The sequence below is a fragment of the Somniosus microcephalus genome, chromosome 4 (assembly GCF_052327205.1).
Source record: "Somniosus microcephalus isolate GS21.2 chromosome 4, FLI_Smic_1.0, whole genome shotgun sequence".
In the NCBI taxonomy this organism is placed as follows: Eukaryota; Metazoa; Chordata; class Chondrichthyes; order Squaliformes; family Somniosidae; genus Somniosus; species Somniosus microcephalus.
This window is the reverse complement of record NC_140990.1, coordinates 49,703,905-49,725,109: the sequence shown is the minus strand read 5'-3', so window position 1 is coordinate 49,725,109 and position 21,205 is coordinate 49,703,905. Positions and strand designations below refer to the sequence as shown.

At 48.6% G+C, this 21,205-nt stretch overlaps 1 protein-coding gene and 1 pseudogene across 1 annotated transcript in view; one reads left to right on the top strand and one right to left on the bottom strand.

Moving 5' to 3' along the window:
• LOC147118825 (uncharacterized) overlaps positions 1 to 21,205 on the bottom strand; it is a 165,548-nt gene that overhangs the window by 70,557 nt on the left and 73,786 nt on the right. The window contains exon 5 of the mRNA XM_085983978.1: positions 4,223 to 4,557. Coding sequence (XP_085840104.1) covers positions 4,223 to 4,557 — 335 coding nt within the window. The remainder of the gene's footprint in view (positions 1 to 4,222; positions 4,558 to 21,205) is intronic.
• LOC147118828 (uncharacterized) lies at positions 15,317 to 16,607 on the top strand (annotated as a pseudogene).

Below are 21,205 nucleotides of genomic sequence, written 5' to 3'. Positions count from 1 at the left end.
TGGGACAATGGCGCACCTAAATTGTTTCCTTCTGACGTCTCTATCTCGCCGATCCCATTCTGCTGTCCCTTTAAGGCTCCTGCCTCTTGCACCCTCTCCCCGCCCTGCCCCCTCCCGCTCACCAAAATATCCGACTCCCCGCCTTTCCCCGGAGCACTCACTTCCACCACACACCCCGCTCCTGCCTCCTCTCCCCCCGCAGACACCAGACTCCCCAGGGGGAGCCGAACTGCACTAAGGCTCGAGTCTGCACTCGACCCTCGCTGCCCGCTGCTGTCTTTGTTCCCCTCCATAGCACTCACCGTGTTTTCCGCCATCTCCATCTCGATCTCCGCTCCGCCAACCTCTGCCTCTTCCTGTGCTCCTTTTTCCTTCATTTTACCGGCTGTGTCCTCCGACTGCACCGCACCTCCGGCCGTTCCACACTCCTCTCCTGCTCCTTCTCCCATCTCATCACTCACTTTGCTCCCTTCTGCCACACACTCACAGCGGGCGGGGCCTTTACGACACACCCCACAGCTCTCCACCTTGCAGCTCCGCACGATATGTCCCGACTCACCGCAATTGTAACAATACAAATCAGGACAGTTTCTCATGAGATGGTCATGTCCCAGACAATAGTAACACACCTTTACTTGGTTATCGTGCAGCACACGAAAGTACTGCACTCCTTCCAGTGTCTCGAACTTCATACTGTAAGGCAAAGACCTCACTCCCTCTGGGAACCGCACCTATACATACCGGGTTCCGTCTGCTACCCGTGTTCCCGGGTAGTACCTCCTCTTTATTTCGGAACAGATTTTAATGTCCCACGACTCCAACCTTTTGCTCAGCACTTCGTCCTCGATGTACACAGGTAAGTTCAAAAATGAAACCACCACCTCCTCTGAATATAGCAGAGTCACCTCCAAGAATTTCTCCCCAACTTTCAGAGAGAGCAGCAGTTTTTCCACCTCCTCACGGCCACTGACCGTCAACTCAAATCCCACATTTGGTTTTGGTCGGCAGGCAAAACAGCTTCCTTCACCACAGTCCTCATGAACCGCCTGGATTATAGCCCAGGCTCGAATCTTCTTATCTTCACATTGCACCACCACCGTATTTTCTTTACCAAACCTCCTGAGGTCCCGGCCCAAATCTTTGGGCCTTTTTTCCCCCCTTCCCACCACAGTTTCTTCCCTAATAAAATTCCTCTCAGGAATATTGTCCTCCGAGGGGCCCGGCACTCCGGACCCCTCAGCAGCCATCTGGCTGTTTTTTGTGGGCCAAAAAGGCCCTAAAACCTGAAAACAAAACCCCAAAACCCTCCACCAACTTTTTACAAAACTTCCTCCAACACCCAGCTGCAATTAGGCAACCAGTCACACCTGGCTCACTCCTAGCCCCTCCCACCTAGAGAGTGCTGCCCACTGAGTCATAGCTGACACAAGGGAGAGAGTACGAGAAAAGATTAGTGGGTAACGTAAAAGGGAACCCAAAAATCTTTTATAAACGGATAGTTAAAGGAATGGTGGGGCCGATTAGGGACCAAATAGGAGCTCATCATACGGAGGCAGAGGGCATGGCTGAGGTACTGAATGAGTACTTAGCATCTGTCTTCACAAAAGAAGAGGATGAAGTTAATGTCGCAGTAGAGGAGGGGGGAGTAGAGAAATTGGATAAAAATAGATAGAAAGGAGGTGCTAAATAGGTTGTCATCACTCAAAGTTAACAAGTCACCCGGTCCAGATGCGATGCATCCTAGATTGCTGAGGGAAGCTAGGGTGGAGATAGCAGAAGCTCCGACCACAATCTTTCAATCTCCCTCAGATATATGGGAGTGGTGGCAGAGGACTGGAGGATTGCAAATGTTACACCCCTGTTTAAAAAAGGGGAGAGGGATAAACCTGGTAACTACAGGCCAATCAGTCTAATGTCAGTGTGGGTGAATGACTAGAGACCATTGTCAAGGACAAAATTAATTCTCACTTGGAGAAGCATGGGTTAATAAGGGGCAGCCAGTATGGATTTGTTAAAGGTAAATTGTGTCTGACTAACCTGATTGAGTTCTTTGATGAAGTAACAGAGGGTTGATGAAGGTAGTGCAGCAGATGTTGTATATATGGACTTTCAAAAGGCATTTGATTAAGTACCACATAAGAGACTTACTCAGGGAATAGAAGCACAGAGAATTAAAGGGCTGATGGTAATTTGGGTATAATTGGCTAAGGGAGAGGAGACAGTGAGCAGTGCTGAGGGATGTTTTTCTGACTGGAGGGAAGTATGCAGTGGGTTCCCCCAGGGGTCAGGATTAGGACCATTGCTTTTCTTGTTATATGTAACTGACCTGGACTTGGGTATAGGTGTACAAGTTTGAAGTTTATGGATGATACAAAACTTGGCAACATAGTAAATAGTGAGCATAGTAGTAGCAGACTTCAAAAGGACAGAGGCAGACTGTGAAATGAGCAGACACAAGGCAGATTAAATTAAATGAGGATAAGTGTGAAGTGATGCACTTTGGGGGGAACAACAGGGAGAGGCCGTATAATCTAAATGGGACTATTTTGAGGGGGTGCAAGAGCAGAGGGACCTGGGGGTCCATATTCACAAATCTTTGAAAGTGCCATGGCAAGTTGGTGAGGCGGTTCAGAAAGCGTATGGGATACTTGGCTTTGTAGATAGGGCCATTGAATACAAAAACAAGGAAGTTACACTAAACCTTTACAAATCACTAGTTAGGAACATAGGACAGGAGGAGGCCATTCAGCCCCTCGAGCCTGTTCCGCCATTCAATGAGATCATGGCTGATCTGCGACCTAACTCCATACACCCGCCTTTGGCCCATATCCCTTAATACCTTTGGGTAACAAAAACCTATCAATCTCAGATTTAAAATTAACAATTGATCTCGCATCAGTTGCCGATTGCGGAAGAGAGTTCCAAACTTCTACCACCCTTTGTGTGTAGAAGTGTTTCCTAATTTCACTCCTGAAAGGTCTGGCTCTAATTTTTAGACTATGCCCCCAGTCCTAGAATCCCCAACCAGCGGAAATAGTTTCTCTCTATCTACCCTATCTGTTCCCCTTAATATCCTGAAAACTTCGATCAGATCACACTTTAACCTTCTAAATTCTAGGGAATACAACCCTAATTTGTGTAATCTCACCCCCTAACTTAACCCTTGAAGTCCGGGTATCATTCTGGTAAACCTCTGCTGCACTCCCTCCAAGGCCAATATATCCTTCCTAAGGTGTGGTGCCCAGAACTGCTCACAATACTCCAGGTGTGGTGTAACCAGGGTTTTGTACAGCTGCAGGGTTTTGGCCTCAGCTGGAGTCTTGTGTACAGTTCTGGGCACCACACTTTAGGAAGGATGTCAAGGCCTTGGAGAGGGTACAGAGGAGGTTGACCAGTGTGATGAAATATTCCATTCATCACTGCCTGTGACTGCGGTCGGTTTCAGTGTCATTTCCCTTCCCCCAGTCCTCATTGTATTGTTTATTGGAATGTGCTGTGTGTGTAGGGCTCCGCCCATACCTGGCCCCTTTTGTAAGCTAGCTCAGTCTGGCCTCAGTCTCCAGAAGGAAGATACCTCTCTCTCTTACGTGTTACTTTCTAAGTTAATAAAAGCCTTGTTTTGTTTCGCTAACATCGAGTCTCGGAATTATTGAGGCACATCAACCAGGATGGTACCAGGGATGAGGGACTTCAGTTATGTGGAGAGATTGGAGAAGCTGGGATTGTTCCCCTTAGAGCAGAGAAGGTTAAGAGGAGACCTAATAGAGGTGTTCAAAATGATGAGGGGTTTGATCGAGCAAGTAGGGAGAAACTGTTCACTCTGGCAAGTGGATCGGTAACCAAAGGTCACAGATTTAAAATAGTTGCTAAAAGAACTAGAGGGGAATGAGGAGAATTGTTTTCACACAGAGGGTTGTTAAGATCTGGAACGCACCATCTGAAAGGATGCTGGAATCAGGTTCCACAGGAACTTTCAAACGGTAATTGGACATGTACTTGAAGAGGACTAGTTTGCAGAGTTCTGGGGATAAAGCTGGGGTTTGGGACTAAATTGGACAGCTCTTTCAAAGAGCCGGCACAGACACGATGGGCCGAATCACCTCCTTCTGTGCTTTTAGTTTCTATGATCAGTGTGAAGACGCTGGTGTCCCTTAAGGTTGTTAGAGCTTTTAAAGCTCTTCCCACAGTCAGAACATTTAAAGCGTCTCTCGTCAGTGTGAACAAGCTGGTGTGACAGGAGGGTGGATGACTCTGTGAATCCCTTCCCACACACAGAGCAGGTGAACGGCCTCTCACCAGTGTGGAGGAGCTGGTGTCTCTTCAGCTCCCCGGAGCTTTTAAAGCTCTTCCCACAGTCAGAACATTTAAAGGGTCTCTCGTCAGTGTGAACAAGCTGGTGTGTCTGCAGGTAGGATGATTCAGTGAATCCCTTCCCACATTTGGAGCAGGTGAACGGCCTCTCCCCAGTGTGGAGGCGCTGGTGTCTCTGCAGTTGGGATGACTGAGTGAATCCCTTCCCACACACGAAGCAGGTGAATGGTCTCTCTCCAGTGTGAACTCGCTGGTGTCGCTTGAGCTCCTGGGGGCTTTTAAAGCTCTTCCCACAGTCAGAACATGTAAATGGTCGCTCATCAGTGTGAACTCGCTGGTGTCCCTTCAGATCCTGGGGGCTTTTAAAGCTCTTCCCACAGTCAGAACATTGAAATGGTCTCTCATCAGTGTGAACAAGCTGGTGTCCCTTCAGTTCCCCGGGGCTTTTAAAGCTCTTCCCACAGTTAGGACACTGAAATGGTCTCTCATCTGTGTGAACAAGCTGGTGTCCCTTCAGATCCTGGGGGCTTTTAAAGCTCTTCCCACAGTCAGAACATTTAAAGGGTCTCTCATCTGTGTGAACAAGCTGGTGTCTCAGCAGGGTGGATGACTCAGTGAATCCTTTCCCACACACGGAGCAGGTGAACAGCCTTTCCGCAGTGTGAACAAGCAGGTGTCCCTTCAGATCCCTGGGGCTTTTAAAGCTCTTCCCACAGTCAGAACACTGAAATGGTCTCTCGTCAGTGTGAACTCGCCGGTGTGTTTGCAGGTGGGATGAACAAACAAATCCCTTTCCACACACGGAGCAGGTGAACGGACTGTCCCTGGTGTGACTGCGCCGTTGAACTTCCAATGCAGACGGGGAACTGAATCCCTTCCCGCCGTCCCCACCTTTACCCAGTTTCTCACCGGTGTGATGGTGTATGTGTCTCGCCAGGTCAGGCGATCGGCTGGATCCGCGTCCACACACTGAACACGTGTGCGGTTTGTCATCGCTGCGATCGCTGCTTTTTCCTTCCATGTGCAAAGGCCGATGATATTCAGCTCCTGATGAATCGAGCGACTCTGTCAGATCTTGACGTGATGTTTGGTCTGAGCTTCCTGCCTGTAACTGCTCCACTTCTATAACCCTGTAAATTGAGATCAGAAAAGGATCAGAGGCAAACTGTTGTTTAATTTTCCTCTTTCTGAACCCAGGGGCAGTGAAGCTGATTTTAAGGCTCCAGCTGCTGCACAGGTTGGTTGAAAGGATCAGCAGTAATGGCGGCTGTAATACCCACAAGCCCCGGTGCTCCAGAAAGCGCTCTGTTGACTCTGAGTCCCGCGCCTGTGCTCATGGTCCCCGCGCTCTCCCTCCTGCTCCACAATCGTCTGTCCCGATCGGTCCGCAACGCACATGCTCAGCACACAAAACCCCACGGTTGGAACATCGGGCGCGCATGCGGAGCCGCAACATTTGGTATGCGTGCGCGGCTCAGGTGGGGGCGAGTCGGTGTTTCGCCTCAGCCGCCAGGAAGGTGCGCATGCGCAGGACGACCCAACATTCTTCCTCTCAGCAATCACTCCCTCATTTCTTTAATAAAAACAGAAAATGCTGGAAATACTCAGCAGGTCAGGCAGCATCTGTGGAGAGTGAGACAGAGTTAATGTTTCAGGTCGACGACCCTTCGTCAGAACTACTTGTTCTTTAGTGTCAGTTGTGACTCAGTTGGTAGCACTCTCGCCTCTGAGTCAGAAAGTTGTGGGTTCAAATCCAAGCCCAGAGACTTGAACATAGAAATCTAGGCTGGCACTCCAGTGCAGTGCTGAGGGAGTGCGGCACTGTCAGAGGTGTCGTTTTTTGGAGGAGACGTTAAACTAAGGCCCTGTCTGCTCTCTCAGGTGGATATAAAAGATCCCATGGCACTATTTCGAGAAAGACAGGCTTGCATTTATATAGTGCCTTTCATGACCACCAGATGTCTTGAAGTGCTTTACAGCCAATGAGGTACTTTTGGAGTGTAGTCACTGTTGTAATGTGGGAAAGAGCAGGGGAATTATCCCCAGTGTCCTAGCCAATGTGTATCCCTCAATTAACATAACAAAAAGATAGATTATCTGGTCATTATCACATTACTGTTTGTGGGAACTTGCTGTGCGCTTATTGACTTCCACGGTTCCTACACCAGAACCAGGGGTCACAGTCTAAAGATAAGGGGTAAGCCATTTAGGACAGAAATGAGGAGGAATTTCTTCACCTAGAGAGTGGTGAACCTGTGGAATTCTCTACCACAGAAGGCTGTAGAGGCCAATTCATTAAATATATTCAAGAAGGAGTTGGATATATTTCTTAAGGCTAAAGGGATCAAGGGATATGGGGAGAAAGCAGAGACCGGGTACTGAGTTTGGATGATCAGCCATGATCTCATAGAAACATAGCAGATAGGAGCAGGAGTAGGCCATTCGGCCCCTCGAGCCTGCTCCACCATTCAATGCAATCATGGCTGATCATCCACATTCAGTACCCGGTCCCTGCTTTCTCCCCATACCCCTTGATCCCTTTAGCCTTAAGAAATATATCCAACTCCTTCTTAAATATATTTAATGTACTGGCCTCTACTGCCTTCTGTGGTAGAGAATTCCACAGGTTCACCACTCTCTGGGTGAAGAAATTTCTCCTAATTTCTGTCCGAAATGGCTTACCCCTTATCCTTAGACTGTGACCCCTGGTTCTGGACTCGCCGACCATCGGGAACATCCTTCCTGCATCTAATCTGTCTAGTCCTGTTAGAATTTTATAAGTTTCAGTCAGATCCCCTCTCATTCTTCTAAACTCCAGCGAGTACAAGCCCAATCGACCCAATCTCTCCTCATACGTCATTCCTGCCATCCCAGGTATCAGCCTGGTGAATCTTTGCTGAACTCCTTCCATGGCAAGAACATCCTTTCTCAGATAAGGCAACCAAAACTGCACACAATACTCAAGATGTGGTCTCACCAAGGCCCTGTACAACTGCAGCAAGACAACCTTGTTCCTGTACTCAAACCCTCTCACTACAAAGGCCAACATGCCATTTGCCTTCTTAACCTCCTGCTGCCCCTGCATGCTTACCTTCAGCGACTGGTGCACAAGGACACCCAGGTCTCGTTGCACTTCCCCTTCTCCCAATCTATTGCCATTCAGATAATAATCTGCCTTCCTGTTTTTGCCACCAAAGTGGATAACCTCGCATTTATCCACGTTATATTGCATCTGCCATGCTTTTGCCCAATCACCCAACCTGTCCAAATCGTACTGAAGTTTCTCGGCATCCTCACAGCACACACGCCCACCCAGCTTTGTGTCGTCTGCAAATTTGGAGATATTACATCTTGTTCCCTTCCTTGTCTAGATCATTAATATATATTGCGAATAGCTGGGGCCCAAGGACCGATCCCTGCGGTACCCCACTAGTCACTGCCTGCCACTCGGAAAAAGACCCGTTTATTCCAACTCTTTGCTTTCTGTCTGCCAACCAGTTCTCTATCCAAGTCAATACCTTGCCCCCAATCCCATGTGCCTTAACTTTACATGCTAATCTCTTATGTGGGACCTTATCGAAAGCTTTCTGAAAGTCCAAATACACCACATCCACTGGTTCTCCCTCATCTATTTTACCAGTTACATCCTCAAAAAATTCCAGTAGATTAGTCAAGCACGATTTACCTTTTGTAAATCCATGTTGACTTTCTCCGATCCTGTCACTGTTTTCCAAGTGCTCTGCTATTACATCTGCTATTACATCTTTTACATTTTCCCCACTACCAATGTCAGGCTTACCGGTCTGTAATTCCCCGTTTTCTCTCTACCACCTTTTTTGAATAGTGGGGTAACATTAGCTACCCTCCAATCTATGGGTACTGTTCCAGATTCCATCGAATGCTGGAAGATGATCAGCAAAGCATGAACTATTTCTAGGGCCACTTCCTTAAATACCCTAGGATGTAGATTATCAGGCCCTGGGGATTTATCGGCCTTCAATCCCATCAATTTCCCTAACACCATTTCCCTAGAAATACTGATTTCTTTCAATTCCTCCCTTTCATCAGACCATATGTTCCCCGACATCTCTGGGAGGTTATTTGTGTCCTCCTTTGTAAAGACAGAACCAAAATATGTGTTTAATTGGTCTGCCATTTCTTTGTTTCCCATTATAAATTCCCCTGATTCTGATCGCAAGGGACCTACGCTTGACTTTACCAATCATTTTCTCTTCACATATCTATGAAAGCTTTTACAGTCAGTTTTTATGTTCCCTGCAAGCTTACACTGATATTCTATTTTCCCTTTCTTAATTAATCCCTTTGTCCTCCTTTGTTGAATCCTAAACTGCTCCCAATCCTCAGGTTTACTGCTTTTTCTGGCCAATTTATATGTCCTCTCTTTGGATCTTATGCTATCCCTAATTTCCCTTGTTAGGCACAGTTGAGTCACCTTTTTTCTTTTATTCTGTAGTTCATCCATGCGGTCTTTGAATGTTTGCCATTGCCTATCCACCGTCAACCCTTTGAGTGACATTCCCCAATCAATCCTACCCAACTCGCGCCTCAGACCATTGTAGTTTCCTTTATTTAAATTTAGGACCCTAGTCTCTGAGTCGACTACTTCATTCTCCATCTTAATGAAGAATTCGATCATATTCTGATCGCTCCGACCCAAGGGGCCTCGTACAACAAGATTGCTAATTAATCTTTTCTCATTGAGTGGCGGAGCAGGCTCGAGGGGCCGAATGGCCTACTCCTGCTTCTGTGTTTACATTACAACAGTGACTGCACTTCAAAAAGTACTTCATTGACTATAAAGCGCTTTGGGTCATCCGGTGGTGGTGAAAGGCGCTATATAAATGCACCAGCGACCTCTTCTGACTGTTGGTTGATTGACAGACGAGAGTCCGTGCGTGCGCACGCGGGACTGCGGTTTGGGCCGAGTCCAGCACAGTGACCCCTCCCGGTCACCAACTGTAATAACCGCGCACGCCCAGAGGCGACCAACCCCCTCCCCCACTTGGAGCTGCACCTGCGTACTCGGATCCTGTCGGACGGAGTCGGCGTGGAGCATTCCGGGGAAAGGCCTTGGTGTCGGTTACAGAGTCGCGATCGGTGACGCAAAGTGAGTTTTCTCCGCTCCGATTGGGTGGAGAATCGCGCGGGGTGGGGGGGAGGGGTGGATCGGGAGAGAATAAAGAGAAATAGAAAAACCTGAGAGTCTGCGAGGCCCTGGACCGAGCGGTATCAGTTACACAGTTAACGTGATCTCCTCGAGGACACGTGACCCGTGCCTATGGCCTGATTGACGGAAGCTTCCGCCCACTAGGGAGTGAGCGGGGCGGTGCTGGAGGAGCGAGCCGGCGGCGGGTCCTCCAACCAATCGGGGAGCCCAAAGGGCGGGTCTAGCGCCGGCTGATTGTCTGATCCGCAGGGCAGCGAGTTTCTCCAGTCCCTTGTTCAGGGCCCGGGGCCAGGGGAGGCTGTGGGCCTTTATTCCCCTTATTGGACACAAGGCTCTTTGGCCTAGAAATTGGGTTTTGGCTTAGCCAGGGCTTTAGCGCCGGAAATTAGTGCCGGCGCTAAGTCCCCTGCGCGCGCCAAAAATTCAGTGGCGCCGCGCCCAAACGGCTGCCGGCGCTACTGAAGGGTCTTAGCGCCTGGAAAAGGGCGCTAACTGCCGTTTCGCGCCGCAATTCCGGCGCTGCGGCACCCGATGCGGTGCGGCAGGCTGGGAAAGTGCAGGCCTCCTCCTTCCGTTAAGGAGGAGCTGCCTGCACCCGGCCGCGGCCCGCGCAAATCTCCTCAAAAATGAGCCCGGCACCTCAGACAAGTGCCGGGCTTGCATCTGTTCCGGGGGGGGGGGGTGGGGAGAAGTCCGGGGAGGGAGCTGCGGGCAGGCGGCCGGCGGGAAAGCGGCCGGCCGCCGCGCCTCCTTAAAGCGCCGGCGCAGACTCCGGCAGCACTCGTTTGCCGGAGTCTTAGTTGCGGCTGCCACTGGCGAGGCGGCCGCAACTGAATTTCGGCTTGGGGCCGGGTTACCCGGCAACCGGGACGCTGCGCACACCGATGACGTCATCGGTGCCGGCGCAGCGCTACCGGTCTACCGCCGCGGAAGGGCCCCAGGCAATTTAGGAACCGGCGCCAATTGCAGCGCTAGGCCCTCTAGCGCCGCAAAACCGGTGCTAAGGGCACTGAATTTCTAGGCCTTTGTCTCAGGCATAGGGTGGCATCGCACTGAAACTTTCCGCCCTCATTTACGAAGAAGGCTGCAATTAACCTGGGCCTGTAAGACGAAATCCCGCAACTGCAAACACCGGATCTTCAGGTTATTATTCGGGGCTTATCTCCTGCACGAGTTGTTTATGAAGTCTCTCCACCCACCTACTTGTCCATTACTCCCCTCTGTCGTGATTCTTATCCGCTGCACCATCGCGCTCCCGGCTTCAGCTCCTCCGTCCATCTCCAGTAATGATGTGGAGAAGAAGGGTTCGACCCGAAACGTCAACTCAAATTTCTCTCCACGGAAGTTGCCTGACCTGCTGAGTTTTTCCAGCATTTTCTGTTGTTATTTCGGATTTCCAATATCTGCAGTATTTTGCTATCATAATGATGTGGAGATGCCGGTGTTGGACTGGGGTGGACAAATGTAAGAAGTCACACAACATCAGGTTATAGTCCAACAGCTTTATCTGAAATCACAAGCTTTCGGAGCGCTGCTCCTTCGTCAGGTGACTTCAAATAAAGCTTGTGATTTCAAATAAAGCTGTTGGACTATAACCTGGTGTTGTGTGACTTCTTACACATCTCCAGTAACGCACTGCGCATGCTCAATAACCTGGCCCCTCCCGCGCCTGCGCGCTGGGCTCTTGTAGTCTGGGTGTGGCTCGTAGTCCACCGCGGGGAATGCTGGGTAAAAGCCCCCCATTGAAAGACGAGATTAGTGAATGGAACATGATTTACTGTGATCGGATTGAGGACTGAACCATGTTCATTCTAGTAGTTATGGTTTGTTTCTGCTGATCTTAATAACCCCTGTATCTGCGCTGGAGATTAATATTCTGTATAATAAATAGTGAATAAATAAAGCTCGAGGAACAGCACCTCATCTTTCGATTAGGCACTTTACAGTCTTCTGGACTCAACAGTGAGTTCAACAATTTCAAACTTTAACCTCTGCTCCCATTTTTCATGCTGTATGATTTTGCCATCCCCATTTGCAACATTTCCCAAGACTCGGTATCACAGCCACATCTTTTTCCTCAGCAACTGTCTCCGGTTCCGACTTATTCCACGTGGATTCCAACTGAACTTCCACCCTTCGTGTTTCAGATCCACCCAGGATATCTTTCCTGCCTCTTACCTTAGTAATATCTGTTACATCTCCAGCTTTTTCCAGTTCTGATGAAGGGTTCCAGACCTGAAACGTTAACTCTGTTTCTCTCTCCACAGATGCTGCCTGGCCTGCTGAGTATTTCCAGCATTTTCTGTTGTTATTTCAGTGAATAAATAAGCTTTGTTTCAAACACACATTGTGTCAAATATTTGATTGTTCCATGATAAGAGAAGACAAATTGATGTTCTGTTCCAGACTGTTTAATTTTTGGGCCTTTTCTTACTCTAGATTATTTCTGTTCTCATCTTGTTCGCCTTCCACCACATCAAACCCCAAGCTTGCTCCGTTTGAGTACACAACTTGTGGGTGTCATAGAATGAACTGTAGTGTCTCGCTTACACTCATCTGCCATCAACTGGTCCAGGCAGCGGGCGGTCGAGGGGGTCGTTTGGCCCGACTGCCTGCCTCTCTTCTGGTGGCCCTGGAGATGGAGCACACAGTGTCTGCCGGCATGCTTGAGGCCTTCCGCGACCGGTGGGCACTGCGGGGACTGGAGTGCATCATCACCCCGGCCAACACTATTTTAATTTAATTTGTTAAGTTTCATTTAATGGTTTTTTAATTTACATTATTTTTTGTTTAAGTGTGCATCAAAAGAGTAAACTCATCTGCACACCCCAGGGACTGGAGTGCATTATCTCCACAGGTAATGAAATGTAAATTAAATTATTAAGTTTCCTTTAATGTTTTAAGTTAAACTACAGTTTATTTGTTAACTCAGCTACAATTCCTTTGAACCATAGCTTTATAGAACTATCTTGCATAAGTTTTGAAATCTGTTATTATCTGTATCTGTATCTGTATTACCCTTTGTGGATTTGATTTAGTAAAACTCCTCCACACGTACTGCATGTGATAACCTTTGAAAGGTTCTGATCTTTGCAATAGTAATTTCTGAGCTTGACGGTCTAGTTGATTTAATATCTTGTTACTAACATACCTTGCACTATTTCTTTCATCGAGATAATTATTTAAAATACTTCCATTATCAGGTCTTTAGCTCCTCCATTGATCCCTGTCAATGATCCTTTGTTAGGGGCTGGGGTTAGGGTGTGGGCTTAGGGGTTAGTGTTTTTGGCTCTTGGTTATTGGTTAGGATTGGGGTTAGTGGTTGGGGATAGTGGTTATTGGTTAGGATTGGGGTTAGTGGTTGGGGATAGTGGTTATTGGTTAGGATTGGGGTTAGTGGTTGGGGCTAGTGGTTATTGGTTAGGATTGGGGTTAGTGGTTGGGATTAGTGGTTATTGGTTAGGATTGAGGTTAGTGGTTGGGGCTCGTGGTTATTGGTTAGGATTGGGGTTAGTGGTTGGGGCTAGTGGTTATTGGTTAGGATTGGGGTTAGTGGTTGGGGCTAGTGGTTATTGGTTAGGATTGGGGTTAGTGGTTGGGGCTAGTGGTTATTGGTTAGGATTGGGGTTAGTGGTTGGGGCTAGTGGTTATTGGTTAGGATTGGGGTTAGTGGTTGGGGCTAGTGGTTATTGGTTAGGATTGGGGTTAGTGGTTGGGGTTAGTGGTTATTGGTTAGGGTTGAGGTTAGTGGTTGGGGCTCGTGGTTATTGGTTAGGATTGGGGTTAGTGGTTGGGGCTAGTGGTTATTGGTTAGGATTGGGGTTAGTGGTTGGGGCTAGTGGTTATTGGTTAGGATTGGGGTTAGTGGTTGGGGCTAGTGGTTATTGGTTAGGATTGGGGTTAGTGGTTGGGGTTAGTGGTTATTGGTTAGGGTTGAGGTTAGTGGTTGGGGCTCGTGGTTATTGGTTAGGATTGGGGTTAGTGGTTGGGGCTAGTGGTTATTGGTTAGGATTGGGGTTAGTGGTTGGGGCTAGTCAATTGGAGGTTAGGCTTACGAGTTAGTGATTAGGGTTCAAAACCACTATTAACAACACAGTTGTCACTGGACGCATCTTTTTTCATTTCATGTTTTTTAACCTCACACAGACGAGTCACGAAACAGCCTCATGAATTGTTCATTCAAGGAACATTCTTTCTGGCTGGAGCCTGATTTTTTTCCCTCCTTTCACATCTCTACAATTCTCACAGAAAAAGACATCAGGGACATTATTAATGAATGAATTTATTTTTTGTTATCTGTAGTTTACTTCTTGAACTGTGATTAATTACTTAGCTATTTATCAGTTATGAGCGTCTTTAAAAGCAGTTAGAATTTAATCACGTACCTCGTTTTCCTTTGACTTACACTTACTTGCACTAATAAATCTTTACTAATTCAAGCTTAACACTAACCACTAAAGAGACTAAACACACAAAGGGATATCGAGATTCTTACCGACATACTTATGTTAATTTGCACTGCTGTGTGTTGATTATAACGTCACTTTTTTCAGTGTCCTCCGGTGCGATTATTTATTATTTACTGTTGCTCCATGGTTTAAATTACTGAGCACCTCCTTCCCCCTCAGCATCCAATTCCCATTCTCACCAAATTCCCCTTACCACCCTGTTCAGCAAGCCACTCCGTTTAGTAGATTCTCCAGCTCTGTGCCACACCGCTCAGCCTCCTCTAGTCCCTCCTCCAAAGGTATCTCTGACCTCAGCTATTCCACTCACTTTTCCTCCACATTCTTTGACTAAAATGGCGGTGGTTGTTACCCAGAACACCCCGCGCGCCATACCAGGCCCTATCAATGCTGCCGGGGGCCGGTGTGCGCAGGCATGGGGAGAGCTCGGTGCGGGGCGGGTCCCGCGCGTGCGCAGTGCCGCCCGTCGGGTGATGGCGGCGGAAGGCGGAGAGAAGATTCCGGAGCGGGGAGGAGGCGGCGGAGCGCAGGGGAGCAATAGAACCGGCGGGGAGGCTTTATAAACACCCGGTGTAAGCCACAAACCCTGAACAAGAGCCTTCGGGCCGGGCGTTTGCCCCGAGCGGGGCAGCAGTTGCGGGGCTTTCTCCCGATGACAGGCCGGGGTAATGGCCGCCATATTGAAACATAGAAACATAGAAGATAGGAGCAAGCGTAGGCCATTCGGCCCCTCAAGCCTGCTCCGCCATTCAATGAGAGGCTCAGGGGGCAGCAGGGCGCATGCGCGGGCCCCTTGGCCAGGAACCAGGAGGAGAGAATCTTGTCAATTTCTATCCTGGACTCACAGTGATGGCTTTTGTAAACTCCTTTTACAGGCTGTGAGAAGGGCAGCATTTACACACCGCAAACTCAAACCAAACATCACATCAAGATCTGACAGAGTTGACAGGACCAGAATATCATCGGCCTTTGAATGTGGAAGGAGAAATGTTTGCCTGTTCTGTCTGTGGGAAAAGATTTCAAACATCAGTGTGACTGGAAAAGCACCGAGACACACACACCCGACAGAGTGTTCCAGTGCACTGACTGTGGAAAGAGCTTTAACCAGTTACACAGCATGAAAAAACATCGCAACATTCACAGCAGGGAGAAACCGTACACGTGTTCTTTGTGTGGACGAGGCTTCAACTGATCATCCAACCTGGAGAGACACAAGGACACCCGCACAATGGAGAAACCATGGAAATGTGAGGACTGTGGGAAGGGATTCAATTAACCATCTCAGCTGGAAACTGGGAAGAAGCTGTTCACCTGCTCCTTCTGTTGGAAGGGTTTCACTCAATTGTCTAGCATGCTGACATGCCAGCGAGCTCGCAGTAGGGAGAAGCCATTCACCTGCTCCATGTGTGGGAAGGGATTCATTCGTTCATCCCACCTCACTGCACACCAACTTGATCACGCTGATGAGAGACATTTTAAATGCTCTGACTGTGGGAACAGCTTTAAAACCTCTGAGGAGCTGATTGAACACCAGCGAGTTCACACTGACGGGAGACCGGTCTGTTGCTCTCACTGTGAGAAGAGGTTCCGGCCGTCATTCCGTCTGGCTGAACACCAGCTCCTTCACACTCATGAGAGTCCATTCAGTTGCTCTCACTGTGGGCAGAGGTTCAGCCAGTCATTGCAACTCGCTGAACACCAGCAAGTTCACACCAAGGAGAGACCGTTCAACTGCTTCGTGTGTGGGAAGTGATTCACTCGTTTAGCCCACCTTTTGACACGAGGACATTCACACTGGGGATTTGCCCTTCTACTGCTCTGTGTGCGGGAAGGGATTCACTCGTTCAGTCCAACTTTTGACACAAGCGAGTTCACACCGGGGAGAGGCGGTTCACCTGCTCAGTGTGTGGGAAGGGATTCACTTGTTCATCGAACCTCACTATGCACCAGCAAGTACACACTGGGGAGAGGCCGTTCACCTGCTCTGTGTGTGGGAAGAGTTTCCCTCGTTCATCCCACCTGTCGATACACCAGTTCACACCGGTGAGAGCCCATTCATCTGCTCCGTGTGTGGGAAGAGATTCACGGGTTTACCCCACCTTTTGAAACACCGGCCTTTTCACACCGGGGAGAGGCCATTCACCTGTTCTGTGTGTGGGAAGAGATTCACTCAGTCATCCAGCCTCCAGAGACACCAACTCACTCACACTGGGGAGAGGCCATTCACCTGCTCCGTGTGTGGGAAGAGATTCGCTCAGTCATCCACCCTGCTGACACACCAGCGAGTTCACACTGACGAGAGACCTTTTAAATGTTCTGACTGTGAGAAGACCTTTAAAAGAAGCAATGATCTGTGGGCACACCAACGCACTCACACTGGGAAGAAACCGTTCACCTTCTCCGTGTGTGGGAAGAGATTCGCCGATTCATCCCACCGACTGAGCCACCAGCGAGTTCAAACTGGGGAGAGACTGTTCACCTGCTCTGTGTGTGGGAAGGGATGCACTCAGTCATCCCACTTGCTGAAACACCGGCGAGTTCACACATTACTGCCAAAGTTGGATTCTGCTGTTATTGCTGCTGTTAATCACATCCAGGACAGAACCATGTTCATTCTGACATTTGAGGTTTGTTTCTGTTGATGTTAATGATCCCTATAACTTGGCTGGAGATTAATATTCTGGATCAATGCAAAATAAATCAGCTTTGTTTTAAACACATGGGGGGGAGAAATTCCCCTCCTTTGCGCCTACCGTGCCCAAATTCCCTGGGAGGTTAGCGGCGGTGCTACCGGGTTGTGCACCGATCTCGTGCGCCGGAGATCGTGACGTCATCTCTGGACGCATCACCCCGGCACCAAAATTGCCCTTCGCCCCCTGCAGCAGCGCCGGGCGATGGCAGCGACTGCTGCAGGGGACGCGAGCAGGGCCGCTGGGGGGGGCGCGAGTTAAAGGTGAGGTGGCCGGTCACTGTGGGGGCGTGAGTTAAAGGTGAGGTGGCCGGCCGCTAGGGGAGCGTGAGTTAAAGGCGAGGTGGCCGGCCACTGGGGCGGGGGGGGAGCTGCGAGTTAAAGGTGAGGTGGCCGGTCGCTAAGGGGGGAGCGCAAGTTAAAGGCGAGGTGGCCGGCCGCTAGGGGGGGGCGCGAGTTAAAGGTGAGGTGGCCGGCCTTTAGGGGGGGGTTTTGTAAGTTAAAGGTGAGGTGGCCGGCCGCTTGGGGGGGGGGGAGCGAGTTAAAGGTGAGGTGACCGGCCGCTAGAGGGGGGGGGGCACGAGTTAAAGGTGAAGTGGCCGGCCGCTAGGGGCGGGGGGGCGTAAGTTAAAGGTGAGGTGGCCGACCGCCCTTAAAAAAAGTCGCATTTTTAAAAAACTTTTTTTTTGTACCTTCGGATGCGGGGCCCGTGCCGTGCATGTTGGCCTTTATTGCAAGGGGGTTGGAGTATAAGAGTAAGGAAGTCTTGCTACAATTGTACAGAGCCTTGGTGAAACCACACCTGGAGTACTGTGCACAGTTTTGGTCTCCTTATCTGAGGAAGGATATACATGTCTTAGAGGTGGTGCAACGATGGTTCACTAGATTGATTCCTGGGATGAGAGGGCTGTCCTATGATGAGAGATTGTGTAGAATGGGCCGATACTCTCTGGAGTTTAGAAGAATGAGAGGTGATCTCATTGAAACATAGAAGATTCTGAAGGGGATTGACAGGGTAGATGCTGAGCGGTTGTTTCCCCTGGCTGGAGTGTCTAGAACTAGGGGCATAGTCTTAGGATAAGGGGTTGGCCATTTAAGACTGAGATGAGGAGGAATTTCTTCACTCAGAGGGTTGTGAATCTTTGGAATTCTCTGCCCCAGAGGGCTGTGGATGCTGAGTCTTTGAGTATATTCAAGGCTGAGATCGATAGATTGTTGGACTCTAGTGGAAAAGGCAGGCGTGTTTTCCAAGGTAGATTGGAACGAGTGGGCAACACCCATCGTCCCGGTCATGAAGAAAACGTTGAATAATGATAAATCTGAAGAACAGAGAAAAATTCGCATCTGTGGAGACTTCAAGGTGACTGTAAACCCGGTCCTTCACACGGTACAGTATCCTCTTCCGAGGATAGAAGATATTTTCGCCTCACTATCCGGAGGGAAACGTTTCACCAAAATTGACTTGGCACAGGCATATCTACAGATGAAGGTTGAGGAGGCCTCTAAAAAGTATCTCACGATAAACACACACAAAGGCCTGTACCAGTACAATCGACTGGTTTTCGGAGTAGCATCAGCTCCAGCTATCTGGCTAAGAGCTATGGAGCAAGTCCTGCAAGGGATTCCGGGGACTCAATACTATCTAGACGACATCCTTGTAACAGGAGAAAATGACAACGAGCACCTTGCCAATTTGGAGCAGGTGCTCACTAGGCTGAGAGAACGGGGCCTATGAGCAAATCGCCCCAAGTGCTAATTTTTCCAGAAACAAATATCATATTGTGGCCATATAATTAACGAAGAAGTGTTGCATAAGTCACGTGAAAAAATTGAAGCGGTCATAAAAGCCCCAGCACCTGAAAATGTCTCACAATTAAGGTCGTTCCTGGGATTGATAAATTACTATCATAAATTTTTACCGAACTTGTCAACTGTTCTGCACCCTCTTAACGCACTGCTACAAACGGGAGTAATTTGGAAATGGAGCGAAGACTGTAAACGTGCCTTCCATAAATGCAAAGGCTTGATCACGTCCAAGGAAGTGTTGGCTCATTACAACCCATCACTGCCAATCAGACTGGCGTGCGATGCATCCCCTTACAGCATAGGAGCGGTATTATTGCATAGATTCCCTGATGGCTCGGAGCGGCCGATAGCTTTTGCTTCACGCTCATTGAACTCAGCTGAGCGTAACTATGCCCAGATCGACAGGGAAGCACTCAGCCTGGTGTGGGGAGTGAAGAAATTCAACCATTACCTACACGGACAAAAATTTGCCTTGCTGACTGACCATCAACCCCTTGTCTCCATATTCAACCCTAAAAAGGGCATTCCCATTATGACAGCGCAAAGGCTACAGAGGTGGTCCCTTTTCCTAGGGGCACACCAATATGACATAGAATACAAAGGATCAAAACAGCATGGGAATGCTGACGGTTTATCACGCCTACCGTTGCCAACGGTAGAAGAGGCACCTACAGTGGACCCAGTGGAGATGTTCCACTCAACCATAGTGGAATGTCTACCAGTAACAAATTCTACCATTGAAAAGGAAACGAGAAATGACCTGACTCTCTCACGAGTCTACGATTTAACGGTGAAGGGATGGCCAGCACATGGCGAACCACTGTTGCCAGCATTCTCGCAAAGAAGAGAACAGCTGTCAGTGTGCCGAGGAACCTTGATGTGTGGATCCAGAGTGGTGATTCCACCCAAACTCCAGGATAAAGTGCTAAAGGAGCTTCATGAGGGGCATCTGGGTGGAGTGAAAATGAAGAACCTAGCCAGAGCGTTTGTGTGGTGGCCAGGTATCGATGGAGACATCGAAGAAATGACCAAGAGCTGTCTAGGATGCCAGAAGGTCCAAAACGCCCCACCACAAGCCCCTCTACATCCATGGGAGTGGCCCTCATCTCCATGGCAAAGGGTACATATTGACTTTGCTGGTCCATTTATGGACTCAATGTTCTTAATCGCGGTTGATGCACACTCCAAGTGGCCGGAGGTAATAAAGATGTCCTCCACCACCACGGAAGAAACCATCACAGTATTAAGGACCATATTTGCCAGGAATGGGCTGCCTGAACAGATCTGTTCTGATAATGGACCGCAATTTGTGTCCGAAGAATTCAGGAAGTTCTTAAAAAACAATGGGGTTAAGCACTACACGTCCGCCCCATACCATCCCGCCACCAATGGATTAGCTGAAAGGTTTGTCCAGACCTTCAAGAAGGCCATAAAGGCCATGGGTAATGAAGACATAAATCTACAACATAAGGTAGATAACTTCTTGTTTGCGTACAGGAATGCAACACATGTGGTTACAAACCAAACTCCCGCCATGATGTTTTTCAATAGAAGACTAAGATGCTGGCTGGATTTGATCAAGCCAAACACCAGAAGGGATGTAGAGAACCGGCAATTTCAAGGCATGAATGAAAGGCCAACTAGAACCTTCCAGATAGGTCAACAGGTTTTGGCCCGGGACTACCGTACCGAGAAATGGCAGCCTGGAACTATTTGCACACGACTAGGACCACTGATGTATACCGTGGACATTGGTGAAAGCATAATAAGACGCCATGCTGACCAGATCATAGAGTCATCCGAAAAGGGACAACCTACACCACAACTCTATACGCCTAATGATGAAGCAGAGATACCCATAGTATCTACCTCCGATCCGGTGATACTGGAACCAGATGAACCCGACACTGGCATTCAAGCCGCATCGACCTTGCCAAAAGAACCTACTACACCACCGAAAACTACTACACCACCGAGGCATTATCCGGACTGAGTCAGGAAGCCTCCAGAGAGACTGACTTATAATTGATTAACTGCAGCAAATGTGTAGATTATTGTTCTTGTAAACATGTTAATTAATGATTACTTAAAATGTTATGTACTAATTATCTAAAAGGGGAGGAATTGTAGTGTATGTACCTTTAAGAGCCCCTGTGTACTGTAATACCGGTAGTGACCACTCGGGTATATAAGCCTGTATAGCATCTTGTATCTTTTAGTTCACCTCCAGACTTTGTTCAGTAAACACCTGTTAAACCAACTCCTGCATTCCGTGTCTCCATTAACACACGGATACAACACCTACCAAAGTGAATAACCTCACATTTCCCCACATTACACTCCATCTGCCACCTTACTGCCCACTCACTTAGTCTATCTATATCCCTTTGCAGATTATTTGTGTTCTCCTCACAGCTTACTGTCCCACCTAGCTTTGTATCATCAGCAAACGTGGATACATTACACCCGGTCCCTTCATTTAAGTCATTAATATAAATTGTAAATAGCTGAGGCCCCAACATTGATCCTTGCGGCACCCCACTAGTTACAGCCTGCCTACCTGAAAATGACCCATTTATCCCTACTCTCTGTTTTCTGTCCGTTAACCAATTCTCTATGCATGCCAATACATTACCCCGACCACATGAGCCCTTACTTTGCATAACAACCTATTATGTGGCACCTTATCGAATGCTTTTTGGAAATCCAAATATACTACATCCACTGGTTCCCCTTTATTGACCC